The following is a 20,379-nucleotide window of genomic DNA, read 5'->3' on the forward strand; positions in this document are numbered from 1 at the left end:
ACATTTTTACGGTGGATTCCTGTGGGGAAAGTTTGAAAGTACCTGCTTTAGATAAATACATCCAAGTTTGTTCCTTTTGGATTAAGGAAGAGATTTTATCACTTGCCCAGACTTTGTGCGGACATGTGGGATTTAGTGGAGTGAATCCAAAGAAGGGAGAAGGCTAGGAGGAGGGGTCTATTATTACTACAAGAACTTCACCTCCCAGCAACCACTTCTCTGGCCGGAAGTGGGGCGGTCCCCCAAGGGAGAAAGAAACTGCAGAGTGAGGCAGTATGGTGGCCGAGAGTTCTAATCCCTTCTTTCCCCTTCTCATTTAGTCCCGCCCAGCCTACATTTCCCAGGAGCCTGTGCGCCCGTTTCCGTTCTTTACCCTCTGCTACAAATCTCCCCGCCACTCCCAGGGGGAGGGGAGCGGCTTAGTGCGCCGGCGCGAAACCGTAGCTTGTTGGGAACTGAAGTTCCCAAGACTCATGCTGTCCCCTTCCCGCTGCACCCAGATGGACTACAAGCCCCTAGATGCATTGCGCGCCGGCGCCCGCGAAGGGAGGGAGGAGGGAGTGGAGAGGAGGAGGAGGAGGAGGAGGAGGGAGCAGGCGGCCGGCGGCGCGGGGGGAGGGGGCTCGGTCCGGGAGTGCGGGAGGCAGTGGTAGAGGGAGGTGGCGGCAGCGGCTAGCGGACTCGAGTCACCACCGGGGCCAGGCAGACGCCTCTGTGGAGCGAGGCAGCGGGAACACCGAGCACCGGAGGCGGCACCGGGATCCCCGGCTCGGGAGGGGGCCGCCGGACCGGGAGGAGGGGAGGGGGCGATGCTGGAAGCCATGGCGGAGCCCAGTCCCGAAGGTAAGCTCTCGACCGGCACCGAGCACTGAGCCGGAGGGGGGCGGACAAGGGATCAATTGGCAAACTTGGAGGTCGAGCCCGGAGCCAGCGAGGGAGGCGGGGAGGGGCTCGGGGGCTGCCCCTGGAGGTGGCGGGCGGCGAGTTGGGAGACCTTGGGGAAGCCGGAGTGGGAGGCTGTGCCGGGGTAGTTGGAGACCAGATGCTGTGTGCTGGGGGGTGGCGGGAGTGGGAGCTGGAAAGCAGCCTGGGGTAGGGGCCGAAAGGGCCTCCGGCGAGTGGGAGCCGTGGGGCTGGGCGGCCGGGGTCGGGCCGGAGAGTTGAGGGGAGGCGAAGGGCTGAGTGCGGGGCCGGTAGTTCCCCGCGGTGGAGTTTGGCGGCGGCGCCGAGCTCCCGGCAGTTGCCGCCGGGGTGGCCGGTGCTGGCCGGAGGGAGGGAAGAGTTGTGCGGAGTCTGGTATTGTCTGCGGCAGGGGGGACCGGAGCCGGGGAGCCGCCGGGGCGCGGGGAGGCGAGGAGTTGCGGGCGGCGGGCGGGTGGGGTGCGGGACCCAGGCCGGCGAGTTGTGCGGGGAGCGGGGACTTGGGCGGCGCGGGGGAAAGGCTCGGAGTTGCGCAGGGCGAGGGCGAGGGCGCAGCGGGGCCGCTGTGAGGGGAGAGGAGAGGGGCGGGGGCCGGAGTTCGGGGTCCGGAGCCCGGGGACTCGGTGGCGGGTACGGGGTGGGGGAGGCGGCGGCCGGAGGGAGCTCCGCACCGGGCCCGGGGGCCCGGCGGGGAGCCCGAGCTGCTCGCGGCGGGGAGGGGCCAAAGCCCCGGATGGGGGCGGAGGGACCGCGACATTGTGGGGAGCGCGGTGTGTGGGGGCAGGTGGGGCCGCGTCCGGGAGAGAACGCCCCGGCCCGTCCCGGACGCGGAGCGGCGCCGGGGTGAGCGGCGGGGTGAGGGGCGCGCCGGCCTCGTGCTCGCCCAGCGCCCGGGGGGCGGAGGGCTGCGCGGCGCGGTCCTCCGGGCCCGGCGGGCGGCGTGCTCGGCCCGGAGGGCCGGGGCGGAGAGCGCGGCCCGGCGGCAGCTCGGCCCCGGGGCCCCCGCCTGCGGAGGATCGGGCCGCCGCAGCCCGCTCGGCCCCGGAGCGGTGTGGCGGGCGGGGCGCCGGGGAGCGGAGTGGACTCGGAGGGAGAGACCGGGGGGGGGGGGGCGGGGGGGCTGCGGGGGGGCGGAGCGCAGGCCCGGCGGGGGGAAGGGGAAGGGGAGCGCTATACCGAGGCCCGGGAGGGCGCCGCGCCCAGGCTCCGCCCCGCGCGGGGCGGGCGGGGCAACAGGGGCGGAGCGGGCTCCGCAGGGGCTTGCGGGCCCAGGCTTAGGGACCTGGGCGAGCTGGAGGTTCGCTTGGGATCCCCAAGATGTAGAGGTGGGATTTTTGCCCAGACTCTTTCCTAGTCCTTTGACTCAGCTTTTATTGCTTTCACAGATCCACCTCCGACCCTTAAGCCAGAGACTCAGGTAAGGTTTCCCTTACCTTTGCAGCCCAGTGTTCCTCTCCAACCCTCTTCTCCCCTCCCTCTCCCCCTCTCCTTCCCTCCCTCCTACCTTATTCCTGGGTATATGCCTTTGGAAATGCCCCTCTTAAACTCCACATGATGCAACTTTCCTTCCTTCAGCCACCGGAGAAACGGCGGAGAACAATTGAGGATTTCAACAAATTCTGCAGTTTTGTCTTGGCCTATGCCGGTTACATCCCCCCCAGCAAAGAGGTAGGAACAGGAGGTCAGCTGACTGAGGGTAGTGGCTTGGCACTGTAGAGGTCTGTTGAGCAACTGGAGTTGTACTTACAGAAGAAGCCCATCGGGAACTATGTGTAAGACTAGGGCCATTGGAAGTTCTAGTAGGAAAGCTATCTGGGGTGGGGGTGGGGTTAAGAGATAGGTGGCTGGAGCAGCAGTGAATGGTGTTGGTGTTCTGTTAATGGAAGGTGTTTTGGGTAAATATTTAGAAACTAAGTGATCACCTTTGAGGCCGTATGGAAAGCTAGACAATAAAGTTCTTGTTGGAGGTATACAATGTTGCAAAGACAGCGGGAATTGGGGAAATGGCTAAACTTGAAGGGCAAAAGTAATATGGAGATGCTAGTGAGAATTGAGGTGGGGGGATACATTGAGTCCAGTGGTGATTTGATGTTTGTGGCAGGGTATTTGGGGTAGATTCGTCCTTAGTCCTTAAGCTAGGTTTGTAGAGGAACTGAGTGAGGTAACACTGGGCCCCCTGCTGACCCTGGTCTTGTTCCTCTTTTAAGGAAAGTGACTGGCCAGCTTCGGGCTCCAGCTCTCCATTGCGAGGTGAGAGTGCGGCCGACAGCGATGGCTGGGACTCGGCCCCCTCAGATCTCCGAACCATCCAGACCTTTGTTAAGAAGGCAAAGTCATCCAAGAGACGGGCCGCCCAAGCAGGTCCCACCCAGCCAGGACCCCCGAGGTCCACTTTCTCTCGTCTGCAGGCACCCGACAGTGCCACCCTGCTTGAGAAGATGAAGCTCAAGGACTCTCTCTTTGATCTAGATGGGCCCAAAATGCCATCTCCACTGTCTCCCTCAGCCCTCACACATGCCTCCCGGCCCTCTGCTGCTCTCACCCCGGTGCCCCTTTCCCAGGGGGACCTTTCCCAGCCTCCTCGAAAGAAGGACCGAAAGAACAGAAAGTTGGGGCCCGGAGCGGGGGCTGGCTTCGGGGTGCTTCGGAGGCCCCGGCCAGCCCCTGCGGATGGGGAGAAGCGGTCGCGGATCAAGAAGAGCAAGAAGCGGAAGTTGAAAAAAGCAGAGCGAGGGGATAGACTCCCACCCCCCGGGCCTCCCCGGGCACCTCCCAGTGATACAGACTCTGAAGAAGAGGAGGAGGAAGAGGACGAGGAGGAGGAGGAAGAGATGACAGCCATGGGAGGGTGCGACACGCCAGCCCCTGTGCTGCCAGCACCCCCTGAGGCTCCTAGGCCCCCTGTCCCCGCGCACCCTGAAGGAGCCCCTCCCACTGACAGTGAAAGCAAGGAGGTAGGCAGCACTGAGACAAGCCAGGATGGAGACGCCAGCTCCAGTGAAGGGGAGATGCGAGTCATGGATGAGGACATCATGGTGGAATCCGGTGAGGAGTTGGGGGTTGCCCTGGGGCAGCGGGGGTGACGGGTGTGGGGCTGATGTGGATGCAGCAGCTCAGGCACAGAACTAAACCCACCTTCCTTTGCCCAGGTGATGACTCGTGGGACCTGATCACGTGTTACTGCCGAAAGCCCTTTGCCGGGCGGCCCATGATTGAGTGCAGCCTCTGTGGAACATGGATCCACCTCTCCTGTGCTAAGATAAAGAAGACGAACGTCCCTGACTTCTTTTACTGCCAGAAGTGCAAGGAACTGCGGCCAGAGGCCCGGCGGTTAGGGGGCCCTCCCAAATCTGGGGAGCCCTGACATCACTGTCTCTAGGCTGGAACTTCCACATGTCCACGTGGCTTGGGAACTGAGCCTCGGGGTCTTCAGCCCATCCCCTGAAGCTTGGGTATTGTCCCATTTCAAGGCAGGAATTCCCAAGGGAAACTCATTTGGAGATGAGTTGTTACTCTGTTCTTCCTTCCCACCTTGTGGACTTGAACTGGGACCCATTGCAGGTGGGGGTGAGAGGCTGTCTGAGTCCCTAGACACAATCTGTCCCTTGGACCTGCCACCTCTCACAATGTGCCAGGGTTGGAATGGGGATGGAATGGGACAGTTGTCTATAAAACGCTAGTGTAAATATAGCACTTCCCTCCCTCATCTTTTCTCTCCATCCCCATTTATTCTACACTGGTTTTATTTTTAATTTTGGACTTGCCCTTTCGGGCACGGCAGCTCAGAGGTGGAGTACCAGGGCTTGGCTGCCGGAGGAAGGAAGACAGGTGATCATCCTCTGGGTCACCTTGTTTTTAACAATAACTGGCCGCTGTCTGTGCAGGCTGCCTGCGTGTTGTAAATAAAGCAGAGTGGGCTCTTTGTGTTTACAGCCCTCACTGACTGTCCTTGGGAGGGAGGTTTTGGAGATGCCTGGAGGTGGTCCAGAAATCCGTCCCGAAAGCCGGGGCTAAAAGTGACCCTCCTTCTTGCCCAACAATTCTGACTTCAGTTGAAGTCATTCAGCCCATTTCATCTCCAGGCTCGAACCCCTGAAACCCCACCCTCCCCGCACGCCTGCATCCCCCATCGGACCACAGTTGCTTGGAGCCCCTGCCCGAGGGGCTGAGCGAAGTGGGGGGGTGCGGCCTGCCCCCGGGGGCAGAGACCAACTTGGCCAGGGTGTTCCGAGGACGCGGGAGTGGGGAGGCGGGGGCGGGGCCACGAAGGAGACCGTTGATGAAGGCGGTCACGTGGTGGGGCGCCGGACACGTGACGTGGGCGCCGCGGGGGCGGATCGTTGGGGCCACGTGACGTGGGGAGAGGTGGGCGGGGCGCTGGATGGTGTTCGCGGCGGTGGCGGCCGAGCCCGTGGCTTTGGGTCGCGCCCCACGGCCCGTCCCACCTTGGCCGCCGCCCCGGGGACCCCTGCCTTCCCCCCCCTCGTACCCCCCTCGCTCTGGGGCGTCCGGGCCGCGCGCGCGCGCGGCGGGCTGGGTGTGCGCAGGCGCGGCGGGGCGGCCAGCCCGGTCGGGTGGGCGGCAGAGCCGGAGAGCGCGCGGGCGAGACCATGGCGGGCGGCGGGGCGGGGGGCGGCGGCGTCGGGGAGACGAAGGTGATTTACCACCTGGATGAAGAAGAGACTCCCTACCTGGTGAAGATCCCCGTCCCGGCCGAGCGCATCACCCTCGGCGACTTCAAGAGCGTCCTGCAGCGGCCCGCGGGCGCCAAGTACTTTTTCAAGTCCATGGATCAGGATTTCGGGTGAGCTCGAGGCCTAGCCTGGGGCAGATGGGGGCCGAGCTGGAGGGGACTGGGCAGTACTGAGGGGCACGGGGCAGCCTGGGCCGTGCTGGGCGGTCCTGGGCTGTGTGGAGCAGACGGCTGTGTGGGGATGGGTTGGATATCCCGGGATGGACAGATTGAGGCGCCCGGAGCTGCAGGAGGAAGACTGGGCTATACCAAACCACAAACCAGATTAGAGGAGATTAGGTCATGCCGGAATAGAGAGGGGCACACTGGTATATTTTGGAGTACTCTGGATTGCCTTGAAGTAGGTGGCTCTATTCTCTAGTAGTTCATTCTGAGCAGTGCCGTAGCACACAGAGATGCTATGAAATCTGGTGTAATAGATGGGGCTATACTGGGGCAACTTGAGACATTTGTCCGACACCAGGTCTGCCAGGATTGTTTTGAGACAGTGTAGTCTGTACTAAAGCAGAGGGTGCTGTACGGGCTTTTGGGGGCTGAGAGTAGGTTGGGCTATTCTGGAGAGTCGTAGGCCGTTCTGGTCTCTATGGGATTGTATTGGTTGACCTTAGGTCGTATTAGGGCCTCGTTTTTATTGGGACACTCAGTGCAGGGCAGACAGGGCTCTTGGTGTCTCTGCCAATACTGACAGCTGAATGGGGAGAGTCTAGTGTGTATTGGTGCCGGCAGCTCCATGTGGGGACATTCTAGGCTGTGCTAGAATATATTGAGCTGTCCTGGGGTAATTTGGGACATTCTGGGCTAACCTGGGACTTTAAATAATGCAGAATGAGCCGAAATCGGTTTGGCTCAGTGGATGGAGCGTCGGCCTGCAGACTGGGAGGTCCCAGGTTCTATTCCAGTCAAGGGCATGTGCCTTGGTTGCGGGCACATCCCCAGTGGGAGATGTGCAAGAGGCAGCTGATCGATGTTTCTCTCTCACTGATGTTTCTAACTCTCTGTCCCTCTCTCTCCCTCTCTGTAAAAAATCAATAAAACATATTCAAAAAAAAATAAATAATGCAGAATGAACCCCTTTGTGTTTATAATTTTGAGTACTGAACCTCAGCCTCAGCTCTCTCTCCCCCTCTCTCTTTATAATCCACACTTGTTGTTTTTATCAATTTGAGAGAGAGAGAGGAAGAGATAGAGAAACGTCGATGTGAAAGACCTTCCATATGTGTCCTGACCAAGGATCCAATCTGCAGCCTAGGTTATGTGGCCTGACCAGGCAGGAATCAAACCTGGAGCCTTTTGGTGCACGGCACAGCGCTCCAATCAACGGAGCCACCTGGCCAGGGCTCAACCTCCAGCTCTTCTTGTTTGTTTGTTTCTTTTTATATTTTTATTGATTTCAGAGAGGAAGGGAGGGAGAGGGATAGAAACCGCAATGGTGAGAGAAAATCATTAATTGGCTGCCTCCTGCACGCCCCCTACCAAGGATTGAGTCCACGACCCAGGCATGTGTCCTTGACCAGAATCGAACCCAGGACTTTTCAGTCTGCAGCTGATGCTATGTACTGAGCCAAACCAGTCTCGGCTCAACCTCAGCTCTTGAAGGCCGGCTGAATTAGGCTGGGATAGCCTGGGTTCTAGGAGAGCCAAATCAGCTGGGCTCTGTCTAGAAAGATTGTTGGCCATTGGGAAGGTAGTCTGGGGAGTTACCTTGGGTTTAAATCAAGGTTCTTCTGTTTGTCAGCAGTGTAATTGGGCAATTTAAAAAAATTTGTGCCTGATCTCTTCTGTGAGATGGAGATAGAGTAAAATGGTAGTACAGGTGCGTAGCACACATTAATTCTTGGCCAGTGGTAATTGGCAATATTGAGTCTGACTAGTCCATAAACTAGGTTATGGTAATGCAGACTGGAATAATTTGGAAGGCTGGGTTATGCTGAGACAGATTGGTATTATGTTGTGAAGAGTATGACATTATGCTGAGACTGATTGGTAGTGACTGGGCTGTGTCTGTCCCATTGAAAGCAAATGGGATTAAGTTGGCATGTATCCAGGGGTCTAGAACTATATTAGGCTAAAAGGTTAATCAGACAGGATGTCCTATTTGGCGTGAGAGAGGGTGTGTGTATGTGTTCAGGGCAGAGAGGCTCATAGTTCATATGTGTATTCCTTTAGTCAACAAGTATTCGTTGATGTTTATGAAGTGTCAGGTGCTTTGCTGTGTGGGAGGACATGGTGTTGAATATCATGGATTTCACAGGTGGTTGTGAAGGGGCTAGTCCAGTTCATCTCAAGGGACCCATGGGAGCTGGGACCCCCAGGGTTGGTCACTGGAGTCTGTCAGGTGGGGCAGATTGCAGAGTCTGGTGGCAGGTGAGGCACAGGGGAATGGGAATCAGGGCCTGCCCTCCCCTTGGGAACTCAGCCTACTGAGGAAGTACCATTATTTTGTTTAGTGGTTATTTTTACCCAGGCAAAGATGGCACTTGGACAGCTCCCTGGAAGTGAGTTAGAGAAAACTAAAGAAAACTAAGAGTAGAGTCTTAGATGAGGACCAATGACTTTTAGGGGGGAAGATATGTGAGAAACAGAGTGGAGGCTGCCAGCCAGGCTCCTAAGGTTAGATGGATATTTGGGGCAACTGAGGTAACCTTAGGTAGGGGGAGGCCTCTTAAACTGGACTGAGAGATCTGAGTCAGGCTCAGAGAGATCTTCGGAGCTGCATTGAGCCCCTGAGGATGAGCTGGGGAGAGAAGAAGAAATAAGGAAGTGGCACTGAGTTTGTGGATATCTTAGGTGTAAGAGTGAGAAGAGGACTTAGATGGGGTGGGAGAAGTTCAGCATCCTTGAGCTGATGGAGACTGGAGAGCCCTTTGGTTCTCTGAGCAGCACCATGGTGGTCTGCAAGAACAAGGGTCTCCGGAAAGGTGGCAGAAAGGGAGCCAAGAAGCAGGGGTCGCTTCATTTTCTAAGAAAGATGGGTGTGACGTGAGAGCACCGGCTCTGTTCAATATAAGGAACTGGGAAAGGCACTCGTCACGAGAGCATCAGAAAGCCAGATTGCATCTTAAGGTCTCAGTGGCCTTGTTTTTGAAGTGAGTGTAGCTGATCTGCAGGGCAATGAAGTTGCCTTTAGAAAATTCAAGCTGCCGAAACCGGTTTGGCTCAGTGGTAGAGCGTCGGTCTGTGGACTGAAGGGTCCCGGGTTCGATTCCGGTCAGGGGCATGTACGTTGGTTGTGGGCACATCCCCGGTGGGGGGTGTGCAGGAGGCAGCTGGTCGATGTTTCTCTCTCTTCGACGTTTCTGGCTCTCTGTCTCTCTCCCTTCCTCTCTGTAAAAAATCAATAAAATATATTAAAAAAAAAAAAAAAAGAAAGAAAGAAAATTCAAGCTAATTACTGAGGGTGTTCAGGGCAAACCTGTCTCATTTCCATGGCTTGGATATCACATGGAGACAAAATGGGCTCCAAGGTCAAAAGATGGCAGGCCATGATTGAAGCTCCTGTTGATGCCCAGTCTACTGATGGTTATTTGCCCTATCTATTCTGTGTTGTTTCATTAAAAGACACAACAATTAGAATTGGAAGACCTCTTATATCAGCATCAACAGGTCCTCCAAATCCAGAAGATGATGACCCAAGAGGTTGTGGACAGATAGCATTGGAAAAGACAGAAAAGGCTTGCCCATCTATTTGTCTGCTCCAAGATGTCTTTGTTAGGAAGTCAAAATGCTAAAGAAGCCCAGGTTAGAATTAGGAAAACTTCAGGTGAAGGTAGCAGTTCTGGAACAGGTGCTAAAGGTGAATGAGTGATGGATATGAGCCCCCAGTCTGTTTAAATGCAGACTTTTAAAATATATATTTTATTGACTTTTTACAGAGAGGAAGGGAGAGGGATAGAGAGCTAGAAACATTGATGAAACATCAACCAGCTGCCTCCTGCACACCCCCTACTGGGGATGTGCCTGCAACCAATGTACATGCCCTTGACCGGAATCGAACCTGAGACCCTTCAGTTTGCAAGCTGAAGCTCTGTCCACTGAGCCAAACTGGTTTCGGCTAAATGCAGACTTTTAATGATGACAAATAAAATATCCCATTGTTCCCTGCCTGGTTTGGCTCAGGGGATAGAGCCTGTGGACTGAAGGGTTCCGGGGTTGATTCTGGTCGGGGGCCATTGCCCTGGTTGCTGGCTCAGTCCTAGTAGGGGCCAAGTGCAGGAGGCAGCCGGTCTGATTCTCTCTCATCATTAATGTTTCTAGCTCTCTATCTCCTTCCTCTTGGAAATCAATGAAGAGGGGAGGAAAAAAAAAATCGTATTTGTGATTATTTTTAAAAAAGGGAGAAACTTTGGGGGTGGGGGTGGAGGGAGCTAGTCCAGTCCCGCTGACCTTTCGTGCTGGCTTTCGCAGGGTGGTGAAGGAAGAGATTTCAGATGACAATGCCCGCCTCCCCTGCTTCAACGGAAGGGTTGTCTCCTGGGTAAGGGGCCCTGGCTCTGAGGGCCAGTCCCTCCTGTGTCACCAAGCTCCTCCACGCCTTAGTCCGGCCTTGTAGCCGCACCCTGATTAGTTGTTGGAGATCCTGGCTCTTTGCTTCCCTGTCTGTTTGGAGCGCTAGTTGAAGTCTCATCCCTCTCTTTCTGGGGCCTCTAATGCTTACTCCTGCTTTTTCATGCTTTCCTCCAGGCTCTGCCAGACCCTGTCCCCTTTTCTAGTCCTTTCCCGTACTCCCATCTCATATGCCTCCCATCCCAGTAGATCCTTTTTTTATTTTTTTTGTCACTTGCATCCTAGCTTGTGTCTTCTGATAATCCTCAACCCGAGATAGCTCCCCCACCCCAGGAGCCTCCAACCCCACCGTTACCCCCTTTGCCCCCGGAGAGGACCAGTGGCATTGGGGACTCCAGACCTCCGTCCTTCCAGTGAGTCCTGGGGATCCTTGAGGGGAGAGGAGAAGGGAATCGAAGCCTCTTGGGAGGGGAAGCTAAGGGTTTGGAGCTCTGTCCTGCTGACTCGGTTGGCACCGTCTCTGCCCCTCCAGCCCCAATGTGTCCAGCAGCCGGGAGAACCTGGAGCCTGAGACCGAAACCGAGTCGGTGGTGTCTCTGAGGCGGGAGCGGCCTCGCAGGAGAGACAGCAGTGAGCATGGCGGTGAGGGGTCGGCTCTGAGGCTGGGGAGACGGGAGCTGGGAAGGGGCTGGGTCAGCCCCGAGCCTGGAGGAGGGTGAGGAGCAGCAGCCTTGATTCCTGACGTTGCTCTTTGTACTCAGCTGGGGGCCACAGGCCCAGCGGCCCATCGAGGCTGGAGCGCCACCTGGCCGGGTACGAGAGCTCCTCCACCCTCATGACCAGCGAGCTGGAGAGCACCAGCCTGGGGGACTCGGACGAGGATGACACCACGAGTAGGTATGGCTCCACAGACCCCCAGGGCACCAGCCCCTCCCTTCCCTCCTTGCCCGGTCCTCTCCCTTCCTCGGCCTGCAGTGCTCCCTCCTCTCCTCCCGGCAGGTTCAGCAGCTCCACAGAGCAGAGCAGCGCCTCTCGCCTCCTCAAGCGCCACCGACGGCGGAGGAAGCAGCGGCCGCCTCGCCTGGAGAGGGTGAGGTCATGGGTGATGGATCTTGGGGAACTTGGGGACCTGGGCCTTGCTCAGTGGGTATGAGGGCCCAGACGCAGACTTGTCCCTGGGCTGCTGAAGGCAGTCTAGCTAGCTCCTTCCTTTTTCCCTCCGCAGACCTCCTCCTTCAGCAGCGTCACCGACTCCACCATGTCTCTCAACATCATCACAGTCACACTCAACATGGGTATGAGGAGCCGGGGACGGGGTTTGGGGACTTGGTCTCCAGGGCGCGGGGTCACATGGCTTGGGCTTCCCTTCATCACATGGACTCCTTCCGCAGAGAAGTACAACTTCCTGGGCATCTCCATTGTGGGCCAAAGCAATGAGCGGGGCGACGGGGGCATCTACATCGGCTCCATCATGAAGGGGGGGGCCGTGGCCGCGGACGGGCGCATCGAGCCAGGGGACATGCTTCTGCAGGTGTGCGGGGGGCAGGGCCCTCGGGAGGGGCGCGGCCTCTCCCCCCTGTCTCTGACCACTGCCCCGCCCTGCCAGGTGAATGACATGAACTTTGAGAACATGAGCAACGACGACGCGGTACGAGTGCTGAGGGACATTGTGCACAAGCCAGGGTGAGCTCCGAGCTGGCCTCCGTCCTCAGTCCTCTTGTCCTTGCCTTTTCTCCCTTTTGTTTCATGTTTTAAAAGCAGCAGAACAACATTTATGTAAAAGGTGTACAAAACAAAAGATGTGTAATGTCATGAGTCATTCTGGCGTGAATGAGTGCCCCTGTCACCGCTGCCTCGATCGTGAAGTGGAAGATGGCTGATGCCCCAAGTCTCCCCCAGTGTCCCTCCGGCTCCCGCCCCCCTCATGGCCCCTGGGGGTAGTCATGAAATCTTCGGTTCGCCTGATAGTTTTACCAGCCCTGCATGTGTCCTGAACAACATGCGTTAGTTATACCTACTTGGGGGCTTTCTCTGAATGGAAGTGTACAGTGTGTACTCGCGTGTCTGACTCAGTGTGTTTCTAAGAGTTATCCAAGTTGGTGAGTCACCCTCATAGTGGATGGAGCCTTCCACCTTCATCTTCTCGGGCCCAGCTTTGTCTTTTCTTCTCTCCCTCTTCCGGTCCCTCAACCCATTCTCATTCCCGGCCTCCGTTCTCCGCGGCCTCTCTCCACACCGTCTTGACTGGCCTTCTCTCCCTACAGCCCCATCGTGCTGACTGTGGCCAAGTGCTGGGATCCCTCTCCCCAGGCCTATTTCACTCTCCCCCGAAGTGAGTGGCGCTCAGGAGGGCTGCAGCCGCGAGCTGGGAGAGCAGGGCTGGGCCACGGCTCCTGGGGGGGGTGGAGGAAGGACAAATCAGAGTCAGGGAAGGACGGGGTGGCGTTCCGGGAAGTGGTCATCTTGGTGTTCTCTGTCCTAGATGAGCCCATCCAGCCCATTGACCCCGCCGCCTGGGTCTCACACTCGGCTGCACTGACCGGCACCTTCCCAGCCTATCCGGGCTCCTCGTCCATGAGCACCATCACGTCTGGGTCCTCTCTGCCTGATGGTGAGCCCCTAGGCCCGCCTCATCCCCCTTCCCAGAAGGCTGCAGGGTTGTGACCCCCCTCGCTCCTTGAGAGTGGGCTCTGCCTGATTCCCCCTCCTCTGGCAGGCTGTGAGGGCCGAGGTCTCTCCATCCACACGGACATGGCCTCTGTGACCAAAGCCATGGCATCTCCAGAGTCTGGACTGGAAGTTCGGGATCGCATGTGGCTCAAGATCACCATCCCTAATGCCTTTCTGGGTATGGCTGGGGCCTTGGCAGGTGGCATGGGCAGGGGAGGAGGAGGAGGAGGAGGAGGAGGAGGAGGTCTAAGCTGGGAATGACTCAGGCCGGGAGTGAAACAGTCTGCGGCCTCTCTCTTCCGGTGATCCAGGTTCGGATGTGGTCGACTGGCTCTACCATCACGTGGAGGGCTTTCCGGAGCGGCGGGAGGCCCGGAAGTACGCCAGCGGGCTGCTCAAGGCCGGCCTCATCCGGCACACCGTCAACAAGATCACCTTCTCTGAGCAGTGCTATTACGTCTTCGGAGACCTCAGTGGCGGCTGTGAGGGCTGTGAGTGCCTCTGTCTATCCCCAGACTTCGCCCAGAAACCAGCTAGGGTCCCTGCGCACCGATGAGCAGCATGTGTTGCCCAGGCCCTGCGCTGGCCGATGACAGGCCGGGGCTGATGCCACCGGAGTTCTGGGGACCAGCTGTGCCCAGCACAGGGCTCTGTCTGCTGGGCACGGCCCTTCCCCGAGTCCCATAAGAGCATATGGCCCTGGCTGACTCCCGCCCTGATGGCATGGCAGGTGGGGAATTCCTTTAGAGGCCCTTGTTTGAGCCCCCGCCATGGATAGTTCTGGGGAAAGGGTTCACAGTTCCTCTTCATTCAGCGTCTTGGCGTCCTGGCCCCTGAAGCAGTGACTCAGTCTCTTCTCTTTCTAGACCTGGTCAACCTGTCTCTGAACGACAACGACGGCTCCAGCGGGGCTTCGGACCAGGACACCTTGGCTCCTCTGCCTGGGGCCACCCCATGGCCCCTGCTGCACACCTTCCCCTACCAGTACCCAGCCCCGCACCCATACAGCCCCCAGCCCCCTCCCTACCACGAGCTCTCATCCTACACTTATGGCGGAGGCAGTGCCAGCAGCCAGCACAGTGAAGGTAAGGAACTGCCAGGCGCCAGTGCAGTTGGGGGGAGGGAAAGGGGGCAGGGGGACACGGGGAGGAGAGGGCTCGGGAGGCTGAGGGGCCTTGGGCCTGGGCTCAGTTGCCCCCCTTCCCTCTCCCCCACAGGGAGCCGGAGCAGTGGGTCCACACGAAGCGATGGGGGTGCAGGGCGCACAGGGAGGCCTGAGGAGCGGGCCCCCGAGTCCAAGTCTGGCAGCGGCAGTGAGTCCGAGCCCTCCAGCCGGGGGGGCAGCCTTCGGCGGGGTGGGGAGCCTGGTGGGACCGGTGATGGAGGCCCTCCCCCTTCCAGGAGCTCATCAGGCGCTCCCAACCTCCGAACCCACCCAGGGCTTCATCCCTACGGACCACCCCCCGGTATGGCCCTTCCCTATAATCCCATGATGGTGGTCATGATGCCCCCCCCTCCCCCGCCTGTCCCTCCAGTGCAGCCCCCGGGGGCCCCTCCAGTCAGAGACCTAGGCTCAGTGCCCCCGGAGCTGACAGCCAGCCGCCAAAGCTTCCACATGGCCATGGGCAACCCCAGTGAGTTCTTTGTGGACGTCATGTAGAGCCAGCAGTGCGCCATGTTGGAGCGCCACCCCTGGCCCATCCGGTCAGTGCCTGGTGCTCCTGTCCTGACTGGGTGTCTTGTCAGGATTGGGTGCTCATTCCTCCTCTGTGGTGCCTGGGTGCCTGGGCTCAGCCTGTCCCGTGGCTGCTGCCCACCGTGAGGTTACCACTGTGCCTCTACCAGCAGTGCCTGGTCCCCCCCCTCCCTCAGGGCGACAGGGACCGTTGGTTATTTTTAGTATTGTTTTTTGTAAGCTTTTTGGGGGGTTAAAATAGGTTTTTCTACATATTTTAGACTATTTTTTAGTAGGTATTTTCTCTTTTATATGAAGAACCCCTATCTCCCGGGCCTTGTTTTAACCCCAAAAGGTGACCTCATCCACCCAGTCAGCTCTGTCCTGCTCCTGTGGGATGAAGGGGGGGGGACTGGTCACCCCTGACAGCAGTCAAAGAAAGCTGGGGTATTTAGTATTTGGGGGCCGATGTAGCTGCATTTGTTGTTATATTTATTTTAGTCACTTGTATAAAACACTAAATAAAGCAATAGGGGCAAACTCCCTACGCCTTTGGCTCCTTTCTTTGGGAGGGAGGCAGGCAGCGAGGAAAAGGGCTCAGACACGGTGGCACGGCATGACTTGTCAGCTTTATTTGTAAGGCAGGGAGTGCTCCCTGTGAGAGCAGGCACAGTCCTGGAGTAAGGCCCCTTCCAGGGAGAGCCAGGCCCACAGAGGGGCCCAGGCTTTGGCGTAAGGCACATTGCCGGCCCTGGCTGGGAGTGTTCAGAAGCCGAGGGGGTTGTTGGTGACCACGCCACCCTGCTCCACCAAGGCCTTGGAGATGCCTTTGAAGTTGCGGAAGAGCTCCTGCTGCTGGGGATCGGAGTGCAGAGCAGCCATGCTCCTCTGGACCCGGCCTGCAGCCTGGGGACGGGGAACAGGGGGTTCGAGGCTGTGCCGTGGGCCCCCCACCTGCTCTTGGCAACCCCGACTCTCACCTCAATGCACCAGCTGTCGCAGAGCATTTTCTCATGCTGGGCTGTGGCGTGGCCCTCACTCAGGGATCTTGATGCCCTGGTGGGAAGCGGGAGACAAAAATTCAGGGCTGTGACTCTGGCCCAGGACCCCCTTGCAGCTCAGGCCTCCCACACTGCCTGCTCACCTGGAGAGAACCACCACCATGGCATAGAGGTCAATGGCACTGTCTGCCAGGCGCTGCAGCACAAACTGTTCATCTGTCAGGTAGATGGGATGGGGGGAGGGGTGTCAGTCGGAAGGAGAGGAAAAGGGAGGGGTGGGAGTGGGGAAGGTCTCACTCACTGACAATATCCTTCTTGTGTTTTATCAGCTTGGCCTCCACCACGGTAGCAAACTGCTCCAGGGCTTGCGTTGCCTGAAGATATGAGGAAAGGGCCCAGGGCTCAGAGGAGACACAGCCTCATCAGCTCTGGAGGCAGGCTGTCTCCCACCCACTCAAGCTTGGACTCCTTACCAGTTCACCGCTCCGATTCAAATCCGGATGGACCACACCACTGAGACTCAGGCCACTGCCCAGCCCTGCCCGCCTTAGAGGAGAGGGGAAAGTGATTGGTTAGTTGTGATTGGTTAGCTGCCATACACTAACCTGCCCTACCCTGGTCCCTAAGCTTACCGCCTCAGCTGTTTGCCTGCCTCTCCTAGCAGCAGGCCAGCATTCCCTAAAGGATTCTTCAAAGCTTTGCCAAGCCCAGAGAGTTCCTTCCCTTTGTCCTGTGGGCAGGAGGGTACAACAGTCAGGATTCCATCCTCCCCACCTCCTCCCCTCACTTCTCCTCCTCCTTACCATGCAGCCCTGCAGAGCCACAAACAGCCGAAGAATGTCATTCGTCCCCTCGAAGATCCGGAAGATGCGAAGATCCCGGAGCACACGCTCCACTCCGGGCTCCTAGCACCGGGGAAGACAGACCACGTGCCTGTGAGGGAGCTGTGCTGCCTGCTCCTCCCAGCCCAGCTGCGGCTCCCAGGGCAGAGACCATCCGTACCTTCATGAAGCCCATGCCCCCCATGATTTGGATGCACTCATCTGTCACCTGCCAGGCTGCCTCCTAGGGACAAAGAACCAGATACGGTTGCTTTTGGGGCTGAGCTCCCGACTGGGCTCTCCCTCCCCACAGGCCTGAAACCTCACCGAGCCAAAGATTTTGCTGATGGCGGCCTCGATCTGGAAGTCCTTGGACCCCTGGTCCATGTTGGCACTCACCATGTAAGCCATGGACTGAGGTGGTGTGGTTGGAACATGAGAACAAAAAAAGGCTGCGTTAGATTTGACCTAATCACCCAAATCTCCAAGACCAAATCTACCCCAGCTCCCTGCAGCCCTTGCCTTCACCTTCTAACGCCACATGTCAGGCATGTTGAAATATTTGGTTCCCTGAGTCAGTTCATCAGGGGATTCTAGGAATCTGACTTGTTGAAAGGGGTGAGAGGTAAGTGTGGACGTGGGGGTAGAATAAACTTCAGGTCCCTCTGGAAAGCACCTCAGCAGAACAGCATGCCTCTCCCCCTTCTGCAGCAGCTGAGCTGACTATGCCTCCCCGCATCCCCTAGGGCATTGGTGTAAAGCTGGAGACCCACTGCCCCAGGTGCTGCTGGGGGTTGTAGTCTGACCCGACTGAGCAGAAGGCCACAGGCAAGGAACATGGAGGACTCTCACCTCTGTCACATACTGCAGCATAGCCATCCGGGCCAGCTTTTCCTGGATCAGCCCGAAGTTGTGAATTTTCTCCCCAAACTGGGTACGATTAGCAGCATGATCCACCTGGAAGAGAGCACCGTGTCCCACTGTGGTTCTGCAGTCTTCTCAGGAGAGGGGCTGGGCTGGACTTTGGCCACAGCCAGGAAGAGCTCAGTCTAGGCTCAATGGGGACCTAAGTGATCAGGTCTGGAGCTGCTAGTGGGGAGGGGTCTCTGAAAGGGGGAACAGGGACATATTGGAAGGGGGACAATGTAACTTAGATTTGGGCACTCACCGCCTTAGCAATGATGCCCTTCATGGTGCCTGCGAGAGCCGCAGCCATGCCAAACCTCCCGTTGTTGAGAATGTGCATGGCGACCTTGAAGCCACCTCCCACTTCGCCCAGCACATTCTCAGATGGCACTCGGACTCCATCAAAGTACACCTCCGCCGTGTTCGAAGCCTTGATGCCCATTTTCTTCTCGGGGGGCCCACTGTGATGGGGCAGAGCAGAGGAGTGTTCAACAAGCTGTAGGGAAAACTACCCCTTCCCTTCGTTCTTACCAACCAGGGAGGAACTATAACTCAGCCTGCACACAACGTGCTCAGAGCGCAGAGGGTCTGGCCCTGTCCTGCCCAGTGCTGGGCTCACTGGTTGCTGGAGCTAAAGCTTTAGATCCGTTTCATAGGTTTTAGTCCCAAAGGAACTCTCCAGCTGTGTTGGCTTTTGCACACATTCCCAGATGCCCTGTAGCAGCCATTTGCCCCAGAGCTCAGTACTGACCTCCCTGGCTCAACCTTCTTCCTCCCCAAACCCACTCACTGGGTGACGCCTCCAAAGCTCCTCTCCACCACGAAAGCTGTGATCTTGTCCTTCACGGCTCCTGTGGCTGCATCTGTAACTGGTGTCTTGGCAAAGACGGTGAAGATTTCTGCCAAGCCCCCATTACTGTGGAGAGAGGGCAGTCAGGGCATGGAGGACAGAGCAGTGTGGCCTGGATTGGGCAGAGGAGGGGAGAAATGGGAGGAAGATTGCCTGATCCAGATCTTGCTTCCGTTGAGGGTAAAATACTTTCCACAGGGACTGGGCACAGCCGAGGTTCGGATAGAGGCCGCATCTGAGCCACTTGAGGGCTCAGTGAGACAGAATGCTGCGATGGTCTCTCCTGTTGGGCAGAAAGCTCCTTTACGCTATGCCCATCACTGGGTCTGAGGGGCACTGAAGGTCCCTCAGTGCTCCCCCAAGTTACCCCTTAACACCTCGGGGTATTTAGTTTCTTCCCATTTCCCTACCAGCACCCTGTCATGCTTTCCCCAAATCTCATCAGCCAACATGCCAAACTGACGGCCTAAGAAGCACCGGCCTAATTTGTGTTGCGCCCAGGCCACCCCTAACTCCGGGGCTACAAGGCCTGCCTTACCTGATGCCAGTTTGGGGAGGTATTTTTCTTTCTGGGCCTTCGTGCCAAAGAGCAGGATGCCTTTGAAACCAATGCTCTGATGGGCCCCCAGGGTGATGCCCACACCAAGGTCGTGCATGCCCACGATCTCCACCAGTCTGGCGTACTGAAGGGGAAGCAGGCACCTAGGGCTGTAACTGGTGAGCAATAGGCAGAGCCCGACCTGGGCACTCCCAGGAGAAAGGAAGTGGGACCATGGCAGAGAAGGACACTGGCTGGTGGGTGTCCAGCCCAGGTCGTGATGGCTTCCTACCCCGTCGGGTAGTCTCCACTTACAGGAGATTCATTAGGGTTTGGGAACCTGGGTGGGGTCCTTGGCCCTCGGGGACGGTGCAGTTCAGTGGTGTGTCTGGAGGGGTTGTGTACTTGAGAGTCCATATCCTGAAGATCCCCCGGGGCAGGGGCTTGGCAGAGACTTTGGCCCGGGAGGGGAGGAGCTGAGCCTGCCAAGATGAGACCACAGACCTGGATGCTGGGAAGGAGCTGAGGCGCTCACCTGGGTGTTGCAGAGGCCCACGCCACCCAGTTCACTGGGCACTTGCAGGCCAAAGGCGCCCAGCTCCTTGAGGCCCTGAATAGTGGCGTCCTCCACCATCTCCAGCGTGTCATTCTTGGCAGGATCGTTCACCTCCTGGGAAGGCACAGGATCCCATATGCAGGCTCCTTTAAAGGTCCTAACACCTCTCACCCCATTGGGACCGAGCCCTCTATTCCCCGGGCCCAGGTGTTTTACCTCAAAGAAGCGGGACACAGGCCCCACCAGCTCTTTGAGAAACTGTGTCTGCTCCTCGTTGAGCACTGCGGGGACAGCAGAGACAGGTCAGGCCAGTGATCAGGGCACCTGCCCCGCCCTCCCCAGCTCTGGCTTCCCCTGCCCTTACCGGACGGGTAGGGGAACACCTGGTCTGTGGTGAGCTGGCCCTTGAACATCCCCACAGCGAAGGACTTAGATTCCTGCAACAGGAGAAGGAGGCTTCAGGGAGCTGGCTGCCTTCAGGAACTAGCTGCTGGGGTGGGCCCCGCCCCTGGCAGCTTAGATCCTCCCGGTCGGTCGGGGCCACCTACCGCCTTGGCAGGTTTTGCCCCGGTGGAAGCCTCAGAGGAGAGCGAATCTGACTTGTCCAGAACCGCCTGGGGAAAAGAATAGTTAACGCGGCTGGGGAAGGGTCTGCCGAAATGCCAAGGAGAGCAGAGGGGCAGAGCGAGGTGCCAGGACGGGGAGACCTTTCACCCAGTTTCATGCCCAGGGCACCCTGGCCTGCCCTTTCCCCCACTTCCGTCGCCAGGGCGGTCAGCAGGTCACCGCACCGAGAGGGGGACCCCTGTCGGCGGCGGCAGGAGGTGGGCGCCAGGCGGTCGCCCACCTTAAGGCCACCGTCACTTTCTTACCTGAGCGGCCCCACTGGCATAGTGTCGTTGGGCTGGGCCGGGCCGGGGGTGCCCCAGGATGGCACAGGGCCGTGAGCTGTGGGGAGCGGAGGGTCAGTGCTGGCCCGGGCCCGGGCCCACCGCCCCCACCCCTCCCGGATACACACACCTTCCGCCCCCCAACCTCAGCAGCTGCCGCCCCACGCTCGGGGCCCGCCTCGCCGCCTGCATCTCTGAACCGCCTTAGCCGCTGCCGTCCGGAGCGCTGACCTCGCGCTCTGGTTCTGTAGGCGAAAGCTTGGGTCCTACAACCCCTGACTCATTCTCCACAATG

At 58.3% G+C, this 20,379-nt stretch overlaps 3 protein-coding genes across 8 annotated transcripts; 2 read left to right on the top strand and 1 right to left on the bottom strand.

Moving 5' to 3' along the window:
• The first annotated feature begins 345 nt into the window (after window positions 1-345).
• On the top strand, window positions 346-15,582 carry DVL2 (dishevelled segment polarity protein 2). Of its 3 annotated transcripts, XM_045586581.1 has the most exons (16): window positions 346-350; window positions 1,996-1,999; window positions 8,552-8,564; window positions 10,514-10,590; window positions 10,710-10,819; window positions 10,939-11,074; window positions 11,177-11,267; window positions 11,403-11,472; window positions 11,569-11,708; window positions 11,784-11,860; window positions 12,442-12,509; window positions 12,660-12,788; window positions 12,894-13,025; window positions 13,159-13,338; window positions 13,714-13,932; window positions 14,065-15,582. In XM_045586581.1, the coding sequence occupies exons 3-16, from the start codon at window positions 8,559-8,561 to the stop codon at window positions 14,505-14,507; spliced, it is 1,878 nt and encodes a 625-aa protein (XP_045442537.1). In that variant the 5' UTR covers window positions 346-350; window positions 1,996-1,999; window positions 8,552-8,558; the 3' UTR covers window positions 14,508-15,582. The 3 variants fall into 3 exon arrangements, with proteins under 3 accessions (XP_045442537.1, XP_045442535.1, XP_045442536.1); XM_045586579.1 differs by lacking the exons at window positions 346-350; window positions 1,996-1,999; window positions 8,552-8,564 and adding exons at window positions 5,276-5,725; window positions 10,079-10,148 and having other exon boundaries at window positions 10,463-10,590; XM_045586580.1 differs by lacking the exons at window positions 346-350; window positions 1,996-1,999; window positions 8,552-8,564 and adding exons at window positions 5,276-5,725; window positions 10,079-10,148 and having other exon boundaries at window positions 10,463-10,590; window positions 10,710-10,807.
• Window positions 597-4,856, top strand: PHF23 (PHD finger protein 23). Of its 2 annotated transcripts, none has more exons than XM_036452277.2 (5): window positions 597-843; window positions 2,307-2,338; window positions 2,497-2,589; window positions 3,129-3,966; window positions 4,071-4,856. In XM_036452277.2, the coding sequence occupies exons 1-5, from the start codon at window positions 810-812 to the stop codon at window positions 4,283-4,285; spliced, it is 1,212 nt and encodes a 403-aa protein (XP_036308170.1). In that variant the 5' UTR covers window positions 597-809; the 3' UTR covers window positions 4,286-4,856. The 2 variants fall into 2 exon arrangements, with proteins under 2 accessions (XP_036308170.1, XP_036308169.1); XM_036452276.1 differs by lacking the exon at window positions 597-843 and adding an exon at window positions 1,640-1,691.
• Window positions 15,129-20,379, bottom strand: ACADVL (acyl-CoA dehydrogenase very long chain). Of its 3 annotated transcripts, none has more exons than XM_036452274.2 (20): window positions 20,230-20,379; window positions 20,067-20,142; window positions 19,743-19,808; window positions 19,559-19,631; window positions 19,411-19,475; window positions 19,174-19,308; window positions 18,639-18,783; window positions 18,254-18,383; window positions 18,041-18,166; window positions 17,513-17,711; window positions 17,197-17,301; window positions 16,672-16,758; window positions 16,526-16,588; window positions 16,327-16,428; window positions 16,156-16,253; window positions 15,997-16,069; window positions 15,825-15,897; window positions 15,667-15,739; window positions 15,503-15,578; window positions 15,129-15,428 (listed from the first exon to the last, which is right to left on the bottom strand). In XM_036452274.2, exons 1-20 carry the CDS (start codon window positions 20,274-20,276, stop codon window positions 15,288-15,290), a joined length of 1,953 nt encoding a protein of 650 aa, XP_036308167.1. In that variant the 5' UTR covers window positions 20,277-20,379; the 3' UTR covers window positions 15,129-15,287. The 3 variants fall into 3 exon arrangements, with proteins under 3 accessions (XP_036308167.1, XP_036308166.1, XP_036308168.1); XM_036452273.2 differs by having other exon boundaries at window positions 20,215-20,372; XM_036452275.2 differs by lacking the exons at window positions 19,743-19,808; window positions 20,067-20,142 and having other exon boundaries at window positions 20,285-20,303.

This window comes from Pipistrellus kuhlii, unplaced genomic scaffold, assembly GCF_014108245.1.
Source record: "Pipistrellus kuhlii isolate mPipKuh1 unplaced genomic scaffold, mPipKuh1.p scaffold_m20_p_23, whole genome shotgun sequence".
Lineage (NCBI taxonomy): Eukaryota > Metazoa > Chordata > Mammalia > Chiroptera > Vespertilionidae > Pipistrellus > Pipistrellus kuhlii.

What these genes read in the sequence shown, in the direction of transcription:
- PHF23 (XM_036452276.1), top strand. Translation starts at nt 1,655, where the DNA reads ATGGGGGCGGAGGGACCGCGACATTGTGGGGAGCGCG. An exon ending in GCGACATTGTGGGGAGCGCG is followed by an intron (nt 1,692 to 2,306) that starts GTGTGTGGGGGC and finishes TTGCTTTCACAG; the next exon opens with ATCCACCTCCGACCCTTAAG. An exon ending in CCCTTAAGCCAGAGACTCAG is followed by an intron (nt 2,339 to 2,496) that starts GTAAGGTTTCCC and finishes TCCTTCCTTCAG; the next exon opens with CCACCGGAGAAACGGCGGAG.
- DVL2 (XM_045586579.1), top strand. Translation starts at nt 5,532, where the DNA reads ATGGCGGGCGGCGGGGCGGGGGGCGGCGGCGTCGGGGAGACGAAGGTG. An exon ending in GAGGATGACACCACGAGTAG is followed by an intron (nt 11,075 to 11,176) that starts GTATGGCTCCAC and finishes TCCTCCCGGCAG; the next exon opens with GTTCAGCAGCTCCACAGAGC. An exon ending in GGCCGCCTCGCCTGGAGAGG is followed by an intron (nt 11,268 to 11,402) that starts GTGAGGTCATGG and finishes TTCCCTCCGCAG; the next exon opens with ACCTCCTCCTTCAGCAGCGT.
- ACADVL (XM_036452273.2), bottom strand. Translation starts at nt 20,276, where the DNA reads ATGCAGGCGGCGAGGCGGGCCCCGAGCGTGGGGCGGCAGCTGCTGAGG. An exon ending in TGGGCCTCTGCAACACCCAG is followed by an intron (nt 18,784 to 19,173) that starts GTGAGCGCCTCA and finishes CTTCCCCTTCAG; the next exon opens with TACGCCAGACTGGTGGAGAT. An exon ending in GGGGCATGGGCTTCATGAAG is followed by an intron (nt 16,429 to 16,525) that starts GTACGGATGGTC and finishes CCCCGGTGCTAG; the next exon opens with GAGCCCGGAGTGGAGCGTGT.